Below are 27,185 nucleotides of genomic sequence, written 5' to 3'. Positions count from 1 at the left end.
GATACATTATTTTGGTATTTAAAAAGGTTTTTTTTTTTAAGTACGCTCTCACAATCACTCCTGAATGGTCGTATAACAAGATCAATTAAATATCATTAATAACCTAAGTAATTAAATCGATTTCATTAATTAAATTAGAAACATGAATACTTATCAATTTAATTTATTTAAATTGATGAATATCTACGAATACATTGGTTCAAGATTTTCTTTCATCTGTGTATATATTCTTGTATAGCATAATCTTATTTCAAGAATCGAACGTAATGTGACGTAGAGTTCTATTATTGCCATAAAATAAAAATCACTATTTACTTAGCTCTATTTATTAACGTTGTTTAAAATGAGTTTTTATTATCAATTAGTGATTTATTTACTCAAACGATTGTTTTTCAGCAATATATAATCAATCTTACAACTAAATGAACAGTTACAGCTTTATATACAAATGTTGTTTATGGTTAAATAACGCTCTCTTTATCTTTGGAATGTTTTATCAATGATGCTAGAAAGAGAAGAATCAGTTTGTAACCATACACCCATAATATTATTAATAATAATTATTCCTGTAAAACTTTATTAATCAAAGAACGTAGTAGTACCAAATTGAAAATGTTTTGATCTATTTCCTGCGTTATCTGAGTATTTTTTTTTAAAGTTAATTAAAATGTATTCCTCATATAATGATATATTATATGCGTCATTGAGAAAAAAACACGTCACTGTCTGTATTTAAAGTAAAATAATTCAACTAGTTTTCGCCCGCGACTTCGTTAGTGTTTTGTCAGTTGGTCGTCAGGTATGAGGCAATTAAAAAAATCTATGTACTTCCTTGGAGTTCAAGCTTTCTTTAAACCGAATTTCATCAAATTCGGCTCAGTGGTTTGGCCGTGAAAGAGCAACAGACATACGGACAGACAGAATTACTTTCACATTTTTAATATTAGTATAGACAAGTATTGAATGGAATTAAAGCACATAAAATAATTTCTTTCGATACGGAAGCATTGGAAATATCGATAGAATAAACCTAATGCTAATAATGTTAATTGCATCTTTAATTGGCCGCGTCCCATCGGATGTTTCCGCTAATGGAGTTAATTAAACCGAATGGCTCTTCGGTTATAGTCGATGTTAGCTGTCGTTTCTGTTTACATTATTAAGAAGCTTTACAACAACGTGTAAATTTAACCTGTAAAATTCCCACTGCTGGACTGCCTTATCTCCCTTTGCGGAGAAGGTTAGGAGCATATTCCACCACGCTGCTCCAATGCGGTCGGTGAATAAGATTAAGAACCTTTCTATTATAAATAAGGGATTTTTGTTTTACTTACATACTGAAAAAGCTCACAAATTACGTGACGCTCATATCTGATGCAGCGTGTTTCGGAGAATGTATTATTACAAAATATTATATTCTATTTAGCAACGCTTTGCAGTTTCACTCGCATTAATTTGACACTCTTGACAAGCGTGAATTTCGTGTTCTTATCAATTCTATACTAATATTATAGAAGCGAAAGTAACTCTATAGGTTACCTTTCACGCTTAACTGCTGAACCGACTTAGATGAATTTGCTATAGAGATAGTTTGAGTTTCAGGGGGTGCATAATACATTGGTACCATATTTTAATATCAAAGATATATCTACATATATAAAGATATATCTTAGATATGTATATTTTAATATTAACTATGTCTAAAATAACCGTTATATTATTAAAATATTTCAACCTTGTTATGTAAAATATCATAAACAACGTATATAAGGAGCATTGTTGTTTGTCGTTTGCAGTTTCTGCAAATGCATTGATAGATATTCATATAAACTTTGCCTTTATACAACCACAAGGTCTTAAAAGATAGAGGCATATTAAAAGCGCATATTTTTCGAATCTTAATAATAAATTCACCGACAGTTCTAAGTGGATTATCGTGAAAATTCTAGAAAATATTTATTTTATTGTAGGTATATATTTAATAATAATGATGAGTTGAGCTTGAAGTTTGAAATACATTCGTCAAATCGTACAATAGGCCAGTGTTTACATTTACCTTTGTTTTTACATTAACAGCCTGTAAATTTCTCACTGCATTCCTTTGAGGAGAAGGTTTTGGAGCATATTCCACCACGCTGCTCCAATGCGGGTTGGTGGACTCACATGTGGCAGAATTTCGTTGAAATTAGACACATGCAAGTTTCCTCACGATGTTTTCCTTCATCGCTGAGCACGAGATGAATTATGAACACAAATTAAGCACATGCAAATTCAGTGGTGCTTGCCAGGCTTTGAATCCGAAATCATCAGTTAAGATGCACGCGTTCTAACCACTGGGCCATCTCGGCTGGCCAGTGTCGAAACTCCTATATAGCTTAACGACCACAAAACAAGTCATTTAAAATTTTCATCATACACTTTGAACACCAACGTCCCAGTGGGACTGCTAGAGCAGTAAACGAAGCTAGTATACAAGGATGATTGATCGAATATCAATTTTTTTCTTTATAATGGAACCTACGTGTATCGGATGAAGTATACCACGTGTATAAGGTATATCGTCATAGAGAATCAGCGTAATGCAATAAAGAACGAATATTTTCTATAAAAGAAAAGAACGCTTTCATGATGGAAATTCATTTTGAAGTGAACCGGGGAGTAATTCTAGTAAATTATAACGGTAATGACACGTTCCCGATTCTATTCCGATTCAAGTTCGACTGTTTCTTACAAAAAATAACGTCAGCTTAATCATAATTGAAGATCTACAAAAGTTTTTTTTTTCTGTATGATGTAGTGCTGTTGGCCCTATTGGCCTTTACAGCGTCACCGGACGTTGGGGCGAGTACTAGACTCAACCTTGAAGTTTGAGCCCTTCGGGCTCGGGGTTGGCGTTCGTCCTGAGGGTGTCTCAAATGAGATGGCACCTCGGCTCAGAACGTAGTCGGTGGGGTATCTACTAAAGAGTAGCTACTGAGTTTCATGCCGGTTCTTCTCGGTAGTATCCAATACATCCCGAATCGGTGGTAGCTTCACTTAATATAGTTTATAAAATGACGAAAATAAGTGCTTGTAAAAGTCTACTTGAATAAAGTACATTTTGATTTTGATCAATTTTCTTTATTCGATTATATTCCGACTATTTTTGATCGAACTGCAACTAGATCGTTTGGAATAGGTAACCGGCTGAACGATATAATTATATTTCGATTCGATTGCGATAAACTGTCGATTTGTTAGTAGAATTAAACCCCTGTTCACTGTTTACAGTTGAATAGTCAACCTTACGTATTAATTTTGTCGCTTATAATCCCCGTGGGTTATTTTAAGTTAATCGAATATTGATTAAATCTTACCCCTTCGAAGCCTTGTTAGAGTACAAAGTTTAATGCTAGAAGATATTCATGTAAGTTGATATTTATTTATAGTGCAAAACGTAGAGCTGGTCCTAGATATTTACAAAGTAGGACATCAATCGGGGACAATTAGTAGGGTTGTTCTACCTGTATAAACAAGGTTCTATTTATGAGTTACTTGTATCTGGTTTATCTTACGTTGTATTATTTTTAATTTATTTGTTAAGTCTTTGTTTTGACTATAATGTTATTTTATTTGATATAACAGTTTAAATTTTATTTTATTAAGTTTGTTTTTTTTCCACTCTGGTTTCTTATAAACATATAATCTCCTTGATTGAAGTTGGTAAAATATCCAAATTGAAAGTTGTAAAGTTTATTAATTGTTGCACTAACGGACGTTATGACCATCATGCTCCTGCCCTTATACGGACGTTTGACATTATAAGGAATTTAAGTTTGCTTAGGGATCTCTAAATAGCCTGAATATTATGAAGTTAAAATGTCCCAAAAAAAACCCATTTTCCGTATAGTTCTTGAAAAATGTTAAATCGATTGTTTCGAATAGTCGATAAAAATTTCTATTAATAATATTTTAATTATACATATGCAAATCACACATATCGTATGTCCGTGGGCGTTTCAGGCTATGACCTGCATGCGTAGTTTCGATGCATGTCATACTTATTTAGGAAAACAGTACAACAAAATGTGGACTGATAGAGAGTGAATTCATAAAATTCACAGTTCATTTCAACTTCAACAGTATTGGTCACTATAAGTGTTCAAATAAAAGAATAATATTATCAAGTCAAAAAATAACTGAATGTTGTTGTAAATAAAATTAAGATTTAAATTCGACTTAAATAAACAAACGTAGAACATGGATATAGGTGAGGTAAATGAAAAATTGGTCTAAAAACCAGTTCGTATAAGTTGTAAGTAAAAATATGTAAAGAAAGTTTAGCCGTAATAGTAATTTAATTAAATTGTAAATTACACCTCCAGGTTTTTATGTATTTATTCATATTTAATATATATGGGATGAAATTTGTATGGGTCCGCCCTCCAAACCATATCCCTGATATGTACTAAGCACCTAATGAAAGTCTTGTTTAGGATGTGGTCTGTTTCGCCCCCTCGTTTGTCCACATAAGCTATGTGGATATGAAAGAATCAACGAAATCGGTTTCATGAACAAAAAATACATTTTATTCACGTACATATGTACATATACAGACGAGTTAAGAATCTTCTCCTTTTTCGAAATCGGATAAAACTCGTTTGTGCCGTGGATAGACTAGTAAGTATATATTCGTCACAAAGGGAATAATTTTACAGCATCAATTTTGACTTTTATTACAGTCTTCCGTTTCTATTCTTGGACCGGTGCCAGCAAAAGGCGACGTGGGCCTTAAATCAATAAACCTCCTTTTATTTTCTTTAAAGTAAATGCCATTTAAAAGCCTGCAAAATATCGAATTTATTACCTACATCCGTTCGTTTTGTATCTACTATCTACACCTATAAAGTTATGTGTGTGGTATATATGATAATTACGCTTACTGTATTATAATACAGTTTTTTTTATATCGTTTTTTTTTTTATTTAATAGAATTATTATCCAACAAAAGTAATTTTTTAAATGTCTTTAAATATAAAACGGTACTGGAGAATTACGGTAGTACAGCGCCATCTTTAGGCCCAGTATCGAATTACATTGGATTGGACGTTTACGCAAACATTCGCCAGGTGGCGTTAGTAATAACGTTAAATAAAACATATTTATAAAGAAATATACAATAACTAATCAGTTCAACTTTATTTCGCAATTATGTTTTATTCTGTTTTAACGGTTATTTTAAATATTTATTATGGGTAATTTATATTATTTGACGCTATAATTTATAAGTTAATATATTATTAACTTATAAATTATAAGTTAATATTAATATAACACCTCGCCTTATTGCCTCCACTGGTGACAGGAGGGCTGGTTCGTTTTTAGCCCAGAGGATCGGAATTGCGATTCGTCGGGGAAATGCTGCTAGCATTCTTGCCACCATTCCACGTGGTCAAGATTTATACAGTAACTTTTTTTAATTCATATATGTATATATATTTAAGCACTTAATGTTATCAATTCTTATGTTATTTGTCTTAAATAAAAATTTAAATCACTTTAAAATATATATATATATATATATGAAAAAAAAAGTTAATAAAAAATTAATATGCAATTGTTTCATCTTGTTGTAACAGGACAATTTGTATGAACAATAAATCGAACCCTGACATTGGATAGGCACGGAAGCAAATCGTAGCAATGTTAAATCAAGCGTAACTAATACGCTGACGTGCAGGTCGACCAATGTAGGTTAGGGAATGTATAAATCTGAAATGTGCGAGCTTACATCCTCGTCAAGACTTGCTTATTAATATTTTTTATTGCAAAACATAATGTATGTCTGATCGTAAATATGATTTGGAAAATATCCAAATGATACTTTTAGATTCAAGGTGGCTTCAAATAAGTTATATATTTGATACTTAATATTACATACACATTAATACATAAATAATTATATATGTATAATTATTATATTGATTTTAATTATTATGAATTCGGTAAAATACATTGCTATTATTATATTCGTGATCGAGTTGTACCCGTTTTTTTCTGATTAAAAATGAAAATAGTTTCTAGTAGCACATACAATTACGATCACGTAATAAAGTGAAGAAATACATACGTAATCTTAAAGTTCTTATAATTATTGATAGAACTTTGATAAAATAAAGACTAAATAATTGAACCTTAAATAATAGACCTTTGGAATTTACCCATCATCAACAGCCTGTAAATTTCCCACTGCTGCGCTAAGTCCTCCTCTCCCTTTGAGGAGAAGGTTTTTGAATCATATTCCACCACGCTGCTCCAATGCGGGTTGGTTTGTTGATTGTGGTTCATTTGGCTTTTAAACGGTACCCCAATATACAAACAATTAAGACTAAAGGTTATACATATATGTAAATATTTGTTTTTTCAATCTTGATATAACTTCAATATTATTTATAAATTGTATAAGGCTAACCTAATTTATATATAACCTTTTTATTTTTAATTCGCAATATAAATTATAAATGCCCTAGTTACCTACAGACGAATAATCCTAGTTCTTGCGTTGACGTCAATGAACTTTGTAAAGACGATTGTCTATTAACAGGTGCTATTCACTAACTTTACGACTTTACTTTACTCTCTTCGAATTAAAGTTATTTGGTCACTAGATAACAGAACAACAAGAACCGTGATGGCACAGGTGATAGTACGCGTGGATGTTAAATGAAAATAGCAAGTTCAAATACGTACAAGAAATGCTATTGTAAGTGCTTAATTTGGGTTCAAATTACATGATTGCTGATGAAGTCTGCGTGTCATGATATAGTGCCAAATTCACTAACTCGTAAAAAGGCAGCGTGATGTTATAAGATCCAAACCATTTCGAGATACTTCCAGTTGAGGCGTATTCACAGGCTGTGACTCTATTTATTTTTGTGCGTAAATTTATCATATCCTCATTTTATTATCTGTTTTACGATGAAAATTAAAAAATATATTTATGATTATTTTTATGTCGATTAGATTGGCAATTTGTTTAACAACAAAAATTTTTTATAAAGCACGCTTCACACACATGCATGTGATGTGCTATTTATAACACATATTTATGGCAGGGAAACCTCACAACGTTGGCACAGATTCCTATTCGGCTTAATGCATAAAAATACAAGTTAATATGTTTTACACAATAAGTCATCTTAGTATATATTCCTTTAGTATTTTACTTGTATAAACATTAAACAGTGAGATGTTTCCTAACACGACTTAAAAGGTTGTGAACATTTTCAGTTCAATAATTTGCATTAAACATTTTTGAAATTCATTCGCAAGATTTATAGATCTAATAATAAAATAGAAATGTATGTGTGTCATAGAGCTATACTCTCACGAAGGCTGTCCCTCTGTGTTAAATTATCGTCGTTTAAATAAACATAATAAATATAATTTAATTTGTATTCTTTGCTGTCTTCGTTCTAAATCGTCTCACGCAATTAGACATCTTATAACCACCAGCGTTACTCACGCATACTAATGAGAGCCCTTAATATTATTTTTCTTGCTGGAAAAACGTGTTGCACATTTCCCTCGAGTGAAGTTAGAGGGTATGTGGAACTAGCCGTTTTCCAGGACGCATAGTGATCCACAGTACACCGTAATACCTACTAAAAAACCACCGGTACCCTGTCTTCGGCGGGCGTCACGGAATTGTTTTTACACCTGACGGTCGACCCGCCTATGCGGGCCATCAGTTCCTAGAGATTCCCGCAGTACTGATAACCCCCTTAGTCCCTGCGGCGCCTATTGAGACGGAGGGAGGTGTGCGTAGCGCTTTTTCCTCTTCCCCGGTCGTCGGCGAAGCGGGTCTGCAGCGTCCTAAGGAATAGGGCCGCGCCTTCGTATAGATCCATATCTCAATTTTTTTATATATATAAGACTAAAGTCTTTGCTGAATATAAATAAAGCTTTTAAAAAGGATAGGATATAATGTATTTCTATGCTACTACGTGTTCTTAAATGCTAATGAAGCCTTAAAGGGCCGAGGGAAAGTCGTTATCTTTTGAGCATAGAATATAAATTAATAATAACGAAGTGCTAGTATCTTTGTGTACGAAGTGCTATATTGAATACAAGTAAATATTATCTGTTTATTTCGTTGGTCTAGTGGCTATTTAATAAGGCTGCAGATCCCGATGCCTTCGGTTCAAATCATTGTCAGTAAACATCGCGTTCTGACTCTGGTAGCTGAAATCAGTACAAATTAATTGTCGAGTGACTTCAATTTAAATAAATATTTATGTATGTATGCTAGATATAAAATATTTGTAAAACATTATCTTACAAATACAAACAGTCGTAACCAGTTCATTAGAAAAACAAAGGAATGATAGCATATTAAAGAAACAATTGTATAAAATCGATATCTCGGTCGTGTTGCCAAAGAAGTTTCACTGACAAGGTAAAAGTTTCCCAACTTCGCAAATATCATATAGGACATCCCTACCCTCACAAAGGTTATCTATACTATTGTATTAAGGGGAGGAATCGCTAGCAGTCACGATTTTACTCGACTTTTATATAAATCGTACAACACTAACTTTGAGTTGACAGTTGACACGCCCTTGAGAGAGCAGGGTGTGTTTTAGTCAAAACATTTATATATATATATATATATATATATATATTTAAGTAAATGTAGAAATCGATATTGAATATCGATAATAGTGATGTCGTAAAGTCGATATTAATCATTTTAAATTATATATTTGAACATGATGTTTTGTTTAAGAAAAAAATGTTTGCTATACTTTTTAATCAAATAATTCTGTAGACCAGATGGAGATGTTGATTTAAATTTAACATGACTGAATTTTAACAGGTATTATTTGTATATTCGAAATAAAAAAAACGAAACGTTTTATTTAGAATCGCGTTAACGTAATAAGTATACAATACGTTTTATAAATATTTACGTGTATTCGCACGTTCTGTTACGCTTAACATTCGAAACGCGTGACCTGCCGCTACTAATGGTTGTGATTGTATCGCAATTTCCTTCCGACTTTATTTTCAACCACCATGACATTTAACTTGAATAAAATTCATAACAACACGAAGCAATAAGAAAACAGTCTACCCACATCAAAACATGCAAGATTGTTGCGACTCTATTTTGTAAGAGTCACGCAGTCTATTGATGTATTCATATAACTGTGTACGTAATTTCACATTAGAGTACCTTCCCGAAATAATAATTAGGAGAAGTTACCATTATATTTAGGAAGTAGCCGCAGACGGAATATTAATCCATGTGTTGGCCTTGATTCCCAAACGGGCGCCCGATTTGGCGGGCGAGTGAGTTCACGCCGCGCCTCACAGACGATAGACGAGTGATCATTAGCGGACCTCATTGTTGCCTGCCAGTGCTTCCTTTGATCGCACGCGAATGCAGTTAGCGTTGCTAGTCCGGCACTAGTTTCCGAACGTACATCTGCAGCGCGCGCCGTCGCCCGCGAACGTTTGAAACAATAATAAGAAAAAATTATTTACGCGCGCTTTTCGTGTTATGAAAAAATGGGTGTGGTGAAAAATCCGAATAAGAAGAATAAAACGAAAAACGATGATGTGAAAACGGATGTTGTTAACGGGAAACACAAAAGGGATGACGGGAAAGTGAAAAAGAAGAAAAAAGTGTCGTGTTTACAATGCTTCAAGTCACCCGACGACGGTATAAATATTATGATTGTCGTTTCGTATTTATAACGCGAACATGTCATGTCGGAAATTGTATGTAACCAATTATACGAACACGAATTTTGTCAGCGAGGCCAATGTCTTTCAGTTTCATTAACAAAAGCAATCACGAACGTGACACAAAAAGTATTAAGAAAGTAACATATGCATGTTCTTTGTGAATTAAAATCGTCAAACGAATTAACGCGATGTTCGTCTTATTTATAATGTTCTTAAGAATATCGAAGGGCTTGCTGTAACTATATCATCATGATAGAGGTAACGGTTCTGATATTACGTGGCTTTTGAGTCGGAGTCGTATAAATTAATAATATTGTTCAAACTTTATTTTTTAAAGCCTGCTTAGGGAGCACTCTTGATTGACGTTACTAACAGTAGCAATAATCTCCCGGTGAGCCATTGGACGTCAACATTCCTTAATACCAAACAATTACGAATCCGATATCGAGTAAGGTTATTGTTAAAGAGAAGCAGAACTCAAGGAAACACGTTGCGCCGTGACATTTAATTTGTTTTAGTTTTAGATGTCTTAATTCGATATTTGATCGCGTAATTGTTTTTGTTCTCGACATAACTTCCTCGTATTTGAACTCTTAAAAAAAACTTGTCGCTTTTAAAAAAAAATATATTTTATTTATCATAAAATAAATAAACAGTTCTTTTAAAAAATATATTTAAGATGTATAAAAAAAACATCACACTAAATGATGAACATTAAAAAAATAAACTCAAGATTATTTTTCGAATTTAGTAGTCAATTAAATATTGAAATAAAACCTTCTTAAACATAAAAAAGTAATTAAAAGGTCAAGCATTACTGGTCTTACTAATGTAACTTATATTATTTCACGTTTTGAAAGGAATCTGCGAAACGAATCGACGAATTGCTCTTAGCAACGACGACCTACATCCCATGTTTATGTCCTAAATAAAACTGGTCTCGGTTTCGTAATGACCAGTCCAGGAATATATAACATCGATATCTTTCAAACATAAACTTTTGATATACTCCCACGTTAAACATATCAAACTTTTAACAAATTGCAAGCTATTATAAATTCTGTACGTGTAACTCGTAAAATTATGAAATGAAATGTATAAAAAATGTGTTTAATTTTCATTCGTTTAATGAATGTATTGGTTGAATCACGCAAATACTACTGCGCCGAATTTAATGAAACCATTTTTGTTCATAAGCTTTGATAGACTTCGTTTGGATGAAAATGAAAAACAGGCACCTAATAGATATGAAATTAAGACTCGGATATAATTTAATTACTATTATAGAAGCAATCTTAAGTATACTATCTACATTATAATTATACAGATGTTTTAACAGTTGTATCAAAAGCAATTACAATAAATTGTATGGACTATTCTTGAATAAAACAGCTGTAAACCAGGGATGTTACGGATATGTAATTTCTGAACAGTATATAGATACGGATATATTAGTAGTTTTAGATAAGTTACGTATACGAAATTATTTCGGAATATCCGATTGGTTCCGATAGTTTTAATTTTATTTATAAATTGCAAATTAAAAAAAAAACTATGCAAAATTATAATAAATATTGTTTTTATCGATGTCAGTTACGGATAGATTTTTATTTCAGATATCCGATAGTTACGGTTACGGAACTCTATAACATCCCTGCTGTAAACCTTATTATGTAACAAAAAACGGGAAATGTGAAAAATCTACGTCATTTTATAAGGTGATGACTCATTTGATTGCATTTACATAATTTTTGTACTTAACATCGCATGTCGAGAATTCATGTTTATAAATCACAAATATTAACATGGTGTTTCGAATTAAGTTCTTCATAATAGCCTTTCTGTATTATGTTTGAAATCAACGCGTCCTTTATGTAACAATAAAACGTGTTTGCTTGCTGTATTTTGTGAGATTTGAATCAAGGGGAATGTATCGTTATAAAAATAAATTAATAATTGTCGTAAGTCATTTTTATTGAATACAAACAAATACATAAACCGCGTCATAAAAATGTCACGGTGGAGTAGAGATTCGATTAGAGGATAGATTTAAAGGTCTGGAGGCACTTGGGCAACTGAGGAGGGGATGGCTCTAAATATATATATATATATATGAATTCATATCTGTCGGTCAGTTTTTACAATAATTTATTTACAGATGATATTTTTTTCGGAATTATGTTTTTTTTTTAGTACCTCTGTTGTGGAGGTCCCAGGGCAGTTGCCCTTGGCAGAGGATAATGTGAGGTTTACTTCCTCGAAAATAATTTCTAAGAAGTTTACTTTTGCTTACAAATATAAAAAGGTGTTTTTATCCTCTAACTAAAATACAAGAGAAGTAACATTCGTATTGATCCCATTTTTACTTGAAACTGTTTACATTTAACTCAATCACTAAATCGACGAAAAATCGGTTCATAATAATGATACATAATATTTTTATAGTAGGTAGTATTAATTTATTCCTATAAATTTATTAAAGAGGGGGCGGTCGTTGGTTTTTTTTAAAAAAAGTAGCCTATATCCTTTCTTGGGATTCAAGCTTGTTCCACATTAAATATAATTTCATTCCGTTCAGCGGTTTACCGTAAAAGACTGATACAAAGAGCTGCTTTCGCATACATAATATTCAAAAATGTTTATATTTAATTAAAAAATAATTAGCGTTATTCATACTAATGAATTCTTTGACGCGTCCAGCTTGCTTCGCACAATGCAGATAGGATAGTCTCTATAGCTGTCTGATCTTTAATGGTCTCAATTCGAGTCATTCGAAGCGTAGGATATGTAAATTGTCGTCTAACAAAGCGTAATCCAGCAGTCGAGTCAAGGTCGATAGCGTTTCGTTCAACATAATCATTACTTCATAGATACACATGAGCGAACGCGAACGTGTAAACAACTATAGTAGATTGTTTTGATCCATTTTGCGCAAAGCCTATGAAATATATTTTTTAATGATTTTCGTTACCATCGCTTCGAAGTAATTATTATTATACGTCTTTTGGAAAAATCATTTTTCGTGAGACAACCTTTTTATTTAGTAGAGTTATATAGACTTTATAAGATCATATCATTGCGACATATTACTACAGAGTATATAAATGTTTAAAGGGGATGAGACCGCTCGGAACAGATATTTTTGATATACAGTTGTATTTTATAGTTTTATCTCAAGAACTGGATTGATTTATTTGTGATCGATCGTCCCTCTATTGATAATGGTTATAAAGGTAGATAACTTCAAGGTACTACCCAGCTAACATTAACCGTAAAGTAATATGGGTTTATATAATAATTTATATGGCAAACATTACATTTTGATTGGTCGTCAAGTGTTACCCATATAAAAGTAACCTATGTCATTTGAGTTCAAGTTTGCTTCATACTATTTTTTCATCAATTTCGGTTCAGTAGTATGGCCATGAAAGAGCAACAGACAGACATATTTTCGCATTTATAATATTAGTATAGATATGACTAAAGTCCATACAAACGTATACATTTGTAGTTATAGTTGGTTATATTTCATCATACATAAATCGAACGTTTCTTTTCATACGTCGTACAAAATCAGGATGTTCAGTTTAAGTCAATTTGCATTCATGTTACAACCAAGATGAGATCACGCAGGTATCGCACAATGAAATTATTGTATCAATAAACACAGCCGTTAACGTAACAGTGCTAACGTTAGAAAATCTTGAAAACTTTGTTTTATCGATAAACAGATAAAAACCTTGTATAAGGTAATATCGTTTTAATGAGATTCTGTTATGAATAACTTCGTAAAGTCCGATATCATTGTGACTTTGACAAGGGAGCTAAGTAACTCAAGTAACATTGATTTTTGTATTGCGATAAATAAGTGTATAGAATCTTTGTATATTTACTGAATATAACGGGTTCAAATCAGAACACATGTGTGTGTAATTTTGGTTGAACTTATAATAGTTCCACTAAAATCGTACTAGAGCAGCGAATATCTCCAAATTTTCTATTTAGTTAGAAGCGAAGGAGAAGAAAGAAAGCGCGCCCCTCCACATAAAAAAATCGACTTGTAGTATGAGTGACGCTCTACTAACATAAAAATAAAGAGAGCAAAAAAATGCTAATTAGATTATGTAATTAATCTTCCTTCGTAAGTACATAGATCTATACTGTTGTCCGATAACATCATCGTTCCCCATATTTAATTCCGTTGACTAATTAAAATATTTTACAATTTATAAAGCGCATTAAAATCAAAACCCCATTGATAAGTCATCTAAGTTTGAGAATTTAATATTAGTATAAAATTGTTAGTAAAAATGACCTTCACAAAACATTAAAACCTCCGTGCCTTATTTGCTGAACTCGTTTTAACATTCCCTAAAATTATCTGTTAACAGATTTCCTAGGGCACAATCTTGAGCACACATAACAAAGTGGTTTTTTTTAAGAAAACAATCTTTACGCACGATAAGTAAAATCAAGGTCGAATTTGAATACGTTTCGATGTGTTACGTTTTAAGTAAAAACATTTCCGTCGATAAAAGGACGGAGTTAACTATACTCAAGTAAATCTTGCTGAGTTTTGTGTTATTTATTCGATAAAATATACTTTATTTAAATAAGATCTTTGAAGCATATTGTACCTGCCATTAATATATTAATAGTTAATCATGACGAGGAAACTTGATAATATGACCGGAAGATTAATGGTATTATATCTAAAAACCAAACAATCGCATGTAACTATAAAGATGTTTCCTAATTTCTTAATAACTTTATAATAGAATAGGCCCCGTCATGTAAATAATACAAACGCACGTTATCTTGAAAACGCGCTATAATATTTAAATAATTCAATAGATTAAATAACTCAAATTACACAAAAAAAAAAATGTATGCTTGGTATCTGCTGCTCTCATGGACTAGACGCTAATTGGTACTTAATATTAAACGCATGCCGTGTCTACATCATGAAAAATGTAATCATGTGTATTTTTGTGATTGTCATTTTGTTTTGTAGACCTTTAAACATAAAAATAAAATAATAAATCGTACATATGTGTCATCGATATAGGTATTATATAACACAAGTCCAAGGTATTGTGTTAATGCATGAATAATAAACACATATGATTATTACATTTCATTCAGTAAGACATAAATAAACATCGACGTTTCGTATCTTATTGAAAATAAATAATACATATACGTATATTTTAATTAATATTTGTATTTTGTATTATGAATTATTTCCACTAGTATAGTACTCGATGGTCTGTTGTAAGACTGCCGAGGTACTCGGGCCAGTAAATTTTATTTTTTATTTTTTTTATCAGGATTTTTTTAGTAGTAGTTTGTAAGTTGCCAGTGTTAAAAATCCCGTAAACCAGAAATCATGTAAAACTCTATGGTCGTTCCAGATTGACGTTAATCGTGCTAGATTGAGAGAGAAAGAGAATTTTGTTTGCGTATACATTTTTCCACTGTAGCATATCCTGCGTAGTTGTCAATTATACGTTGATTGACTCACGTGACCGAAATAGATTATGAGGACATCATCAGCATCTTCATCATTTGCACTTTTATTGGAAAGATTTAAACAATGCCAGACTCTTTCTAAAAGAAAACTATGACCGCTTACCAAAATAATTAAGCATTAAAATGTTATAATTTGCAACGCAACGAAAATATTTTATTGTAAATATTAATCATTGTGTACGACATTAAATCTGTCAGATATGCTAAGGCCGCCTCCAGTCATCTCAACGCCCGTATGTAAAATTATCTATTATAACAAATTTTGAGATTAACTCTGGGAAGGTTAAAATATTCTGTATAAAGTGCGGTGAAAACCTCGCAAAGTGAATATTCATTGCATTTTCCTGTTTTTAGTTGAAGGATAGAAAAAAAAAACGTGAACGAAAGAGCGCTCTGCGTGTTAATATTTATTGATTATAATGTAAATCTCAGTATATTTTAATAACGGTCGTTTAGTTTTTTTTTTAACTCGGTAACACCAGCTCAGTGCACTGAATAAAACGCGCACGTTTTTGGTTTACCTCATAAAGTTACGTTAAAGGAAATCGAGGAGTATTTATTGTAACGATTCGATATTGCATTTGTACTTTTTAACGCATGTTGCGTTTCAATCATCATGTAAATAGCCTTTAAGTACCTGTCCGTTTGTGGCGGGCCTAATCGTCAAGGGCGTGATGTGATACGACGTAGATAGGATCCGATGTGGCGGAATGGTTTGTGACAATGGCAATCATTGCGCATGTCCATCACCTGCCAGGTGAGTTTTATGATGTAAACAGTTTGTGTACATTATTGTAAAACAATGTGACGTATAAATATACAAGCTACCCGTGTATTTACATAACGCGTCGGTATTATTCCAGGCAATTAGATTTACGTCGTCTCCCGTGTTCATTGCTGACGATAATGTCATACTTAAATTAACAAAACTGTAAATAGCTTTGTTCAATCGTTTGCATTAAAAAAGTTTTAAAATAAATCGCTTGTTTTGTTTCAGTCAAAAATGTATTTTATGCGTATTATGTTCAAACATTGTTTTCCTTTATTGCATAATAAGTATGAGGTGTTAAATAGACAATAATAAAAATAAGCTGTTACGTCAATCTCGTATTGTAGAAGCTAAAGATAGATATGATAATATCATTTTGTTATTCAATTCATAGTACACGAAGATTATGTATGAAACACAAAGAAAATAGGTTTAAATTGCAAACTTTCATTAATATAATTTAAACTCAACAATTTTCCCTGTGGGTATTTATTTATTATGAAAATGACAGCTTAATTGACAATAGAAAAACACGAGGGTCAAAACCAAGGATTGTTAGGGTGTTTAGAATATTTTTTACACAAATGCATTAGACAAAGATTGTAAAAAAAACTCGGAGCTAAGTCGGAAATCCGTGTCGTGTGGACTTTTAATTAATGGTTTCGAACGATGAATAATCAAGTAGAATTACGCTTCATTAGAATCGAGTTAGTTTTCATTATTGTTTATAATTTTTCACGTGCTCGGGATAATGAAAAACATCGTGAGGATAACTGCATGGAGATGAAATTATAGTACACGTCTATTCCAAACATCATTAGAGCGTTGAATAAGCTCCAAGCCTTCTCAAGCGTGCAGACGAAGGAATTTCCCTAACAGTTGGATATGTAGGCTCTAATTCTACTTACAAATTGACGACAGCAAAAACCTAATCGTTGCCCTTCAGCCGCTTTCCTATTATACTAATGGAACAATCCAGTTGCTGTTCGGTCAAACTTGGATCGGCATCGTATCGTAAATGATTGTATAACTAGAATTGATCCACAGTTACGATTAACCTGAGGTTAATTTTTGTGAAGAATAGCCGAAGTTGGTTCGGAATAGTCTGGAATAATAATAATAATAATAGAGTCTGGAATTTATCATTATATGTATGACGTTTTTAAGTATACATTTGAGACGATTTAAAATACAATTTATTTACGTATTAACGATATTGTGTCCTAAAGAATATTAACATATCTTATCGTTATTAAAGTTTATTATTTGAGAATAATAAATAATAGCACGAATAATTTGTTCCAATGCAGGACGAAGACTACTTATCTTGTTAAGGCGAAGGAAAAAGAAAAATATTTTTCACGACGTTTCACTGACATTTAGCGTCTTAATTATTAGCAAGTTTCTATAACTCGTAAAAATGGTACTCGAAAATACTCCAATGATTTCGAATCCTGGACTCACTATTTAGATTATTTCCCACCGTCCATTGTTCTATCACGGTTCTCCTAATAACATGCGGGACGATATTCGCTGAAACAAAACCAAGGAGACAAGCATTATAGAGCTATTTAGGTTAAAGGATACATTCATTAAGCAATTTTATTACTGTACAGTGACACTAAAACGGAGTTCTGATAGACACATTTTGAAAAGACTCGTAATATTAACATCGTTAACACAACTACAAATCGTTAAATAAATAATACAGGTCTGCTATTTACGTAATCTAGCTGACCTACTTTGATTGAAGATGAATAAATTGAATTTTTATATTAAAAAATATAATTTCACTGCTGTCAATTTATATGCTGGATTGATGTAAGGATTCTAACGAATGAACAGTACTCTCCTTTTCGGGCAGTCGACTAAAGACATATTGAGACTACAAATGCTATGCTATCTTGCCAATGTTATTTATATAAATACATAATATAATAAATTTATTCATATCAAAGAAAATCTTTATATTTTTTAATTAATTTAATATTAAGTTAAGTTAATTTAATGAGCCGAGTTGGCCCAGTGGTTAGAACGCGTGCATCTTAGCCGATGATTTCGGGTTCAAACCCAGGCAGGCACCACTGAGTTTTCATGTGCTTAATTTGTGTTTATAATTCATCTCGTGCTCGGCGGTGAAGGAAAACATCGTGAGGAAACCTACATGTGTCTAATTTCAACGAAATTCTGCCACATGTGTATTCCACCAACCCGCATTGGAGCAGCGTGGTGGAATATGCTCCATACCTTCTCCTCAAACGGGAGAGGAGGCCTTAGCCCAGCAGTGGGAAATTTACAGGCTGATTATGTTTATTATGTTTATGTAATATTAATTATACAACACTTTTTTATTTTCCTTTATATCCTCTGTAATATGTAATGGCTTGGCAATACCCACCTTACTACAATTCAATTCAATTTATTGATGCGAATTTAACATTAAACTATTATATTTAAACAATTTTAGTAATATATGTCTTATGTTATGTACAAATAATTTATTAGTTACGTGTCCGTTATATTTTTTTGTTGTATGATTTATAATATACATTTTTTTCAAACTTAAATTAATAACTAGCTGTTCCGCGCGGTTTCACTCGCGTCAAACACGACTGCTCCGCCCCTGTGGGTCATAGCGTGATGTTATATAATCGATAACCTTTCTCAATAAATGCGTTATCTAATGCAAAAATATTATTTCGAATGTGACATGACGATATGAGTCTTGAGATTAACGCATTCAAACCAATTGTTTAGCTTTATATATTTTATATATAGAATAACGAAGGCAGGAACGCTTGCATTTTAGATGATGTTTGCGGATTCGAACCCATGCAAGTAGCGCTAAATTTCCGTGTGTATAATTTGTGTTTATGAGACATCCCGTGCTCGGCGGTGAAGAAAAATGTCGTGAGGTAACCTGTCAATAAGTCTCCGCCACATTTGTGCTCATTAACCTACATGGAGCTGCGTAGTAGAATAAGCTCCAAACCCTTACCAAAAGACCTTAGGCCCAGCAGCGGGACGTTTACAAATTGTTACTCTACATTTTATAAATATATAGAATAACAAATAACAAACTATTGGTTTGGATTGTGAGGAAGTCAGTGTTACTAAAGTGACAAGGTATGAGGAATGATTAATATTTCTTGCAATGTCTATTGGCAGAGGTGACCACTTACCGTCAGGTGGCCCATTTGCCAGTCCTACCTATACTATAAAAAGATATGTAGAGTGTTTTATACATGTTTTAATAAAAAATATATAGCATATAAAACACTCTATCTTATTAGATTCTGACAGCTTATATTGCTGGTGACGTCATAAGCTATATAACACATACGACATCTCATTTGTCAAAGTCGATTGAAACGTTGAGGGTTGTCGGTGAAACATAATTTTTCTAGTCATCTATCATATTTTCTTGTGTGTAAAATGAAAATATTTACAATAGCTTATTAAATAAACCAATTTATTGAATTACACACATCTGCCTAACAGACTTACGAAGGGTTTCTTCTTTCTAAGATTTGTATTTAATATAATAAGCTGAGGTTGTTTGTAATTTATTACTATTCCACTTTAAAATGTACACAGTACTTTTTACACAATGAACCGTGATGGCCCAGTGGTTAGAACGCCTTGCATCTTAACCGATGATTGCAGGTTCAAACCCACGCGATCACCACTGAATTTTTATTTGCCTAATTTGTGTTTATATTTCATCTCGTGCTCGGCGGGGAAGAAAAACATCAAATGTCTAATTTCAATGAAATTCTGTCACATGTGTATCCACCAACCCGCAATGGAGCAGTCTGGTAAAATATGCTTAATTTAAACCTTCTCAAAGGGAGAGGAAGCCTTAGCCCAGCAGTGGGAAATTTACAGGCTGTTACTGTATTACACAGAACAATATATATAATATACTGTATTGTGTACAAATCAGTAAAGCTTTTAAATTTAAACAATCAGTTTTCATTTATGTTACTAATATTATGGACGCGATAGTTTGTATGGAATGAGTTTATTACTCAATCACGCCGATGCTGAACGGATCCAAATAATGGACGAAACTACGGCACAAAGTAGTATCCCTGACTTCGGTCACATAAAATTATCGTTCCTTGGGACATAAAGAGAAAGAAGGATGACATCTCAAATGTCGTGCCTCAACCAAATTAACAATACTTTCCTTATTATATTTCGGCCTCTAGCCAACTGCGCAGGGGGATTTGACTTTGACTCCTCGTTTTCCAGTTATTTTGAATTTCTCGCCAAAAATAAACTTAACTTCTCATAACTTATTATAATGCCTGAAGACTTAATTGTAGTGCTTGTGGCGGCACTGAAAAAGTGGAATATGAAATATATACATAGGTATATAAAGCGACATACCACTCACTGAGTAATCACGAAATCTCAGAAATTATAACACCTACAAACTTGAAATATGACAGGTTCCTTATAACGTTTAGACATCGGCAAAGATTTTACGAAACTCCATTCCTAAGAGGGTAAAAAGGGGTAAGAAGTTTATGTTTTGTTTTGTTTTTTTTTTTTTTTTAAGTTTACAAAACTGACTTATAACTAGTGCATACAAAATAAAATCTAAGCTAAACAGAGTGTTATTAAGTTGCAGTCTTCTGGATGTAAAACTAGCATGCTTTAAAAAACATATACCTAGCTTAGTTAACAAGAACAGTACTTGTGTAATTACTGACTAGTTAATTATTTAATTATTACATAAAATAATGTGATTTTGTTTTAAGTTTATTTTTAAGAGAACCAAATGTTTTATAAATTTCCTCCAGGTTCAGCTAGTGTTAGTATAAAAATCTTCTCCATCATGAAATAAATATACGTAGCACCTTTCATAGTGATCAGGTTAAACGGTGTTGAAGTACATATGTTAAACTAAAACATACATAACAGTGACAGCATGTAAATTTCCTAGGCTAAGGCCTGGAGAGCCCTTTGAGGAGACGTTTTGGAGTATATAGTATTCCACCGCGCTTCTCCAATGCTTGTTGGTGGATACACATGTAGCAGAAATTCGTTGAAATTAGATACATGCAGGTTTCCTCACGATATTTTCCTCCACCGCCGAGCACGAGATTAATAATAAGCACATGAAAATTCAGTGGTGCTTGCCTGGGTTTGAACCTGCCATCATCGGTTAAGATGCACGAAAATAAAACAGACACACATTCAATTTCATACAACTTATAAAGTTTATTATTAAATGTTGTAATGTTGCGGAAAAATCACATCCACGCTATTCTTTATTGGCTAAAATAAACGCTAAAAAGGCGCCTGAGGTCATCTCTATAAAGGGTAAATGGATACCGGGTTGCGATGTGGGTAGTATTTACACACTAGGAGCGCCTGTTGACATCATCCGAGTTTAAATGGCAGTTAATGCATGCATATTTGTTATCCTGAGTTGCATTACAATGAGCTTCGCAGTAAATTTGTTTTTTTAATTACAGATAATAAAATTAATGTTGCAATTGTCTTGTTAATCGTACGTAAATGAGATATGGAAACTTTTTGCTTTAGCGATCTTCGAATATTTATAAACAAGAATTATGTTACATTGTTTTTGCAAAAAAATAAACTTTAAAATATGACAATAATATTATTATATTTTTCGAGCAACGGGAGTGTATAGGCCCAATTACTTTTTATTGGTCCGTCTGGGCTTTCCAACTCTTGACCTTAGAGTCCGCGACCTTATAAGTTAGCCACTAAACCAACGGAATTCGCTATGTATATTATTAAACCGTTTGTTTGCTTACCCTTCAAACTAAAACACAACTTGTTATATAAATGTGATCGTAACCTATTTGGACAAGGTCATTGATTAAATCACACTACATTAGCAAACGAAAAAAAAAAAGTTATTACGCACTACCTGATGAAGCGAGTGGTACATACATATAAACATACATACATACGTACATAGAAGGTTTTTATTCGTACAAGTATATACGTATTTACGACGCAATTACGTCTAAGTGCTGCCGTGAACGTTTTTATGAATCAGACTCCGAGAATAGATTGCTCTTTAAATATTATTCTATAATATCATTTAATGTAGATATTCGAATATAAATAAAATCTAAAAGGCTGTTAAACTTTTAAATATATTTATACACATTTAAATTGCTCTCTTTAGACGTTTTAAAGAAGACATAAATATTTATTCAGGTTATAAATATTTAGTGCTAAATGTTACAACAAAATTGCCAATAGTTTTCATATCCGAAACAAATATATATTCGTACGAATTTACTGAAACATATACATTGTTACTTATTACAATACGTTATTTTATTCAAATTAATATTCTAATAATAATATCTAGTTCTAGTAAATTCGTATTTATTCGCAAAAAGTAGGTAAAGCTTTTTTATATCTAATTCATTTCGCTCATTATATGGGCAAGCAAATATATGTAAATAAAAAAAAAGATATAGAACCTACGTGGATAAAAAAAATGTTCTCTTTTTAAATTAAACCTTTTTGCATCACGGATGTATGTAGTAAAATTAAATCAATTCCAATGAATGATAGATAATAATTATTATCGGACACGACCTAATGACTTGTATAGATATTCCAAAGATTTCAACACGACACAATTGGATGAAGTCAGATGTCAGCATGTCAGGTGATGGTGGAGTCAATTGAACACCCACTCGATGACCTCATAGTATTACTTATGTAATGCATGGAGGTTTTTTTAATTTCTGACGTTCGTTGAAACATCAAACGAATGGTGGGAAACAAAGGTTGCAGTTACGATGATTGCGTAATGTTTTTGTTTTAAAATGTAATGGAGATACTTTGCAAAATGTGTTAACAAACTATTGACTTAGAATAAATCCAATTTTTTTTTAAATATTTTTCATTCCCTGATATTCTAATTAACTTAAATATAATACCAACGTATAAGTACGTATTTTGTTTAAAAGTCGTGAATTTATTTTACAATTTTTATATACAAAAAAAATCTTTCTTTTAAGTAATATTTCTTTTTTTTATATTTCAAAACATTAAGCTAGTTTTGAATCAGATTATTTATTAAATAATATAACGAACATTGCTATGTGTTTATCAATGAATGCAATTCAGGCGTTGTTCTAAGTTTCTTTTAACTCGTTCAGGAAACACGTGCCGTATTAATGCATTACATTTTGTTACACAATCAATACAGTCAATGTACTTAACTGTTGTATTAATTCTACCGAAAAATGCTGAAGCGAGATAGCTGTATCGTTGTATGGTTCTCTCATATTTATAATTGAATATCAATTTCGTTTCTATTTGTGCATGCGCGGGAGCAGAGACAACGTTCCTTATTTAAACTGTTAGGGACTTCCTTACGGCGTGTTCCTATCACGGACGCTTTCTAAGCGTGGTTTCAATCAAATACAGATGCAATTGTACATATGCAAATGTATGTTATGTACTATTTATAAAAATTAAGACATGTTGAAAAATGAGAAGAGAAGAAGAGTTCTGTCTAATGAGGGTATTTTGGCACAATCAATTTGGATGCATTATATGCGATTAAAACACTTAATTGCACACAAACAATTATTCTCACTTCAGTACTGGTATGGATGAAACCAGTTAATAACAACAGGAGAATTGAAAGATTTATTTTTCTTTTTCAACCGCTAATAAAAACCAATCTAATAAGACAATAACTATACGTACTTATATATAAAAGACTGTTATACTTTTAACTTATTTTATGATCATAAATGAAAAATAGATTGTTTAGTTTTTTTTTTATAATTTCTAATTGTATGTAATTTGTTCTAGGTGGTTTGGAAGGCAAATACCGGGTCGCGGCACCTGAACTCATGCAGGACACATTCATGAGCGACTCCGAAGACGAAGGCGGTAAGATTTGACGCTTTCTCATTATTAACACACATATATATATATATATATATATATATATATATATATATAAGTATCAACTACTCAAATTACTTAGTTTTTCAGGTATGTCATACATTAACTTACCTTATGTCATATACGATGTATCGTAAGGCATTCTGTTGTATATTGTGTCATATATTGGCGCAGTTTTTACCAATTACCAGAACAATAAGAGCTGGTTTATGACAATAAAAGGCAATGTTATCCATGGTAAAAAAGAAGTTCAGTGGAATGTTCAAAAGAGTGAAATTGAAAGACGAATGCCTGTATTATTTTGTTCGATTCTAAGTGTTGATTATTTTCAACATTGCAGGAGAGGTTGAGTGTCCAATTCAACAACAGCAACAGTACCGCTACATGAACAGCGAGGCAGGCACCTTGAACAGGGCTAGGCCGCTGGAGGACAGCGTTACCGATGGACATCTCTGGCCCAGCAACAATGATAGCCGAGTGGCCACCATCGAGCGGCAGCCGCTTGACATCGGGTGAGCATTACGATAGGACTAATATACCTCCACTTGTAAACACACGATTACTTGGTATTATTCTTATGTACAAGTCCTCTTTTTTTATGGCATTGGTTGGCGGACGAGCATATGGGCCACCTGATGGTAAGTGCTCACCACCGCCCATAGACAAAGGCGCTGTAAGAAATATTAACCATTGCTTAAATCACCTATGCGCCACCAACCTTGGGAACTAAGATGTTATGTCCCTTGTGCCTGTGATTACACTGTAAGCACTCCTATGTAAGTACTTAGTACCATCGTATATTCTATCGCCAAGCAGCAATACGTAGTATAGTTGTGTTTCAGTGTGAAGGGTGAGTTAACCAGTGTAACTAGATACACGAGAGAGATTCAATTTTAGCTCCCAAGGTTGGTCGCGCATCGGCAATTTAATGAATGGTTAAAATTTCCTACGGCGCCAATATGTTAGGACAGTGATTGGCTAATTTCCATTAGGTGGCCCATTTGTCTGTTCGCCTACCAATGATGTAGAAATAACATACTTCCATCAGCCTTTATAAGTCTAATTTATGTTATATAAACGTTGGAGAGTAAAGATAGACAAAATATCATATATTATCCAAGATATTCGCATGTCGCATATATTTTCGTGTCGTGAGAAACGAGAAATGAAAAAGATTGAAGTTAATTATTAGAATTATGTATTATTATAATTATACATCTGCCAATATTATCTATCCGTATCTATTTGACAATGCGAAAAATAAAATGTCAATTATTCTAATCAGTATATATTATGAGTTTAAAAATGGTTATTTATCAACGAAAGTTGAAAATAATAATTAGTTTATTCTTAAATAAAAAATGCATTTTTTAAACGTTTGTCACATAATACAAAACTCCTGATTGGTCGGGCTTATGATGACGTCACTTGCTTATTAACCTCGTTTGCCTACTGTATTTGGATTATATGTACCACAGATTATAATGCAGGCTAGTGACGTCACCGACCCCACTGCTGCGTCAATTGTCAATGTAGCGTTTTCATGCTATTTAAATATAGAATTTTTAATTTGATATTTATCAGCAAATATAAATTATATCAACGAGCAAAATATGTACCAGAATAAAAAAACAACTTTTACTGGGTTCCATAACCTCTACTAAATAATATAATAATGGATTTAAAAAACCAGTCAAATATCCTATTGTTACATTGGAAGAAAAAACGTGGATGGCTTTATTTTTTTAATAATTTTACATGTATAGTTAAAATCTTAGATTATTTAGTATATTTTAGATAGAGTGCCGCATTTGAAGAAAACTGAAACAAACGAGCCAACTCGATTATATTGGTGTGCGTGACAGCCAAATAAAATAACTACTTTACTAATGTGCGTGTACTCAATAGTCAAAAATTGGCCACGAAAACCTAAAGAAAACCTATTAGTACTGATTACCTCATAGACATGGGCTTTTATTATGTAGAATCAACAAATTGTGTCCTTGACCTTGTAATTAAAGTTGATTCCAATGGCAGGAGGATTACAGATAAATAAAAAATTGACCTTGAATTACCTTGACATCATTAAGTGGCGAATACTAAATAAAAAGATACTTATTGAATGTCGACGTAATTGCTTCCGAAACTTTGGAAGTAAAATTGAAGCGGGTAGAAATAGTCAAGAGGAGTAGTGTAGAGCCGAGATGGCCCAGTGGTTAGAACGCGTGCATCTTAACCGATGATTTCGGGTTCAAACCCAGGCAGGCACCACTGAATTTTCATGTGCTTAATTTGTGTTTATAATTCATCTCGTGCTCGGCGGTGAAGGAAAACATCGTGAGGAAACCTGCATGTGTCTAATTTCAACGAAATTCTGCCACATGTGTATTCCACCAACCCGCATTGGAGCAGCGTGGTGGAATATGCTCCATACCTTCTCCTCAAAGGGAGAGGAGGCCTTAGGCCAGCAGTGGGAAATTTACAGGCTGATTATGTAGTGTTGTATCATTACATAGTATAAAACAAACTCGATTACCGCTGTCTGTCCCTGTGTATGCTTAGTACTTTAAAATTACACAATGGATTTTGATGCGGTTTTTCTCAATAGATAGATTGATTCAAGAGGAAGGTTCATATGTATAATACATGCACAATATAGCAGAGAAACACTGATAATTTTATAGGTTTCGATAGAGATGTATTAAATAAATACAAATTTTGTGCTTACATTGCAAACAACCCTAGGAGATAGATCAAAATAATGTACTACAGTATATTACACCTCAAAAAAGTCTTCAAAAAAGTCCGCGATGTTATATTATGTCTATCTCTTAGGGATAATAACAATTTTTTTTTTTATCCTTTACTTTTTACGAGAATTAATTGGCTTATTTTCGAAGCGATTTTAAGCAATACATAAATCCTTGTCTAAATAAGTACCTTAAATACATTGAGCATTTAATATTGATCAATATGGCTCTTTACTGCATGCAATTTAAATGAATATTTTCGAAGATGTTATAGATTTAAAACGAAGGGACAGGGTTTGTATTGTCTAATGACAATAAAGCTGTGAACGTTGTAAGACATTCTGTAGTATATTTAGTATCAGCTTTGTACCCGCGCGAAGCCGGGTGGGTCGCTAGTTATGAATAAAGATATATTAATCTGAAATTGTTTGTATGTATGGATAATACATATTATCATATCACAGAGGTATTAG

At 32.5% G+C, this 27,185-nt stretch overlaps 1 protein-coding gene across 4 annotated transcripts in view; it reads left to right on the top strand.

The window, feature by feature from the left end:
* LOC113393182 (ankyrin-3-like) overlaps nt 1–27,185 on the top strand; it is a 139,244-nt gene that overhangs the window by 96,378 nt on the left and 15,681 nt on the right. For all 4 annotated transcript variants that reach the window (XM_026629958.2, XM_026629949.2, XM_026629932.2 and 1 more), the window contains exons 18-19: nt 23,867–23,947; nt 24,303–24,474. In XM_026629958.2, the coding sequence (XP_026485743.2) occupies nt 23,867–23,947; nt 24,303–24,474 (253 nt within the window). The remainder of the gene's footprint in view (nt 1–23,866; nt 23,948–24,302; nt 24,475–27,185) is intronic.

This window comes from Vanessa tameamea, chromosome 26 (genome assembly GCF_037043105.1).
Source record: "Vanessa tameamea isolate UH-Manoa-2023 chromosome 26, ilVanTame1 primary haplotype, whole genome shotgun sequence".
In the NCBI taxonomy this organism is placed as follows: domain Eukaryota; kingdom Metazoa; phylum Arthropoda; class Insecta; order Lepidoptera; family Nymphalidae; genus Vanessa; species Vanessa tameamea.
The sequence above is the reverse complement of the archived record's forward strand: the minus strand, read 5'-3'. Positions and strand labels throughout refer to the sequence as shown.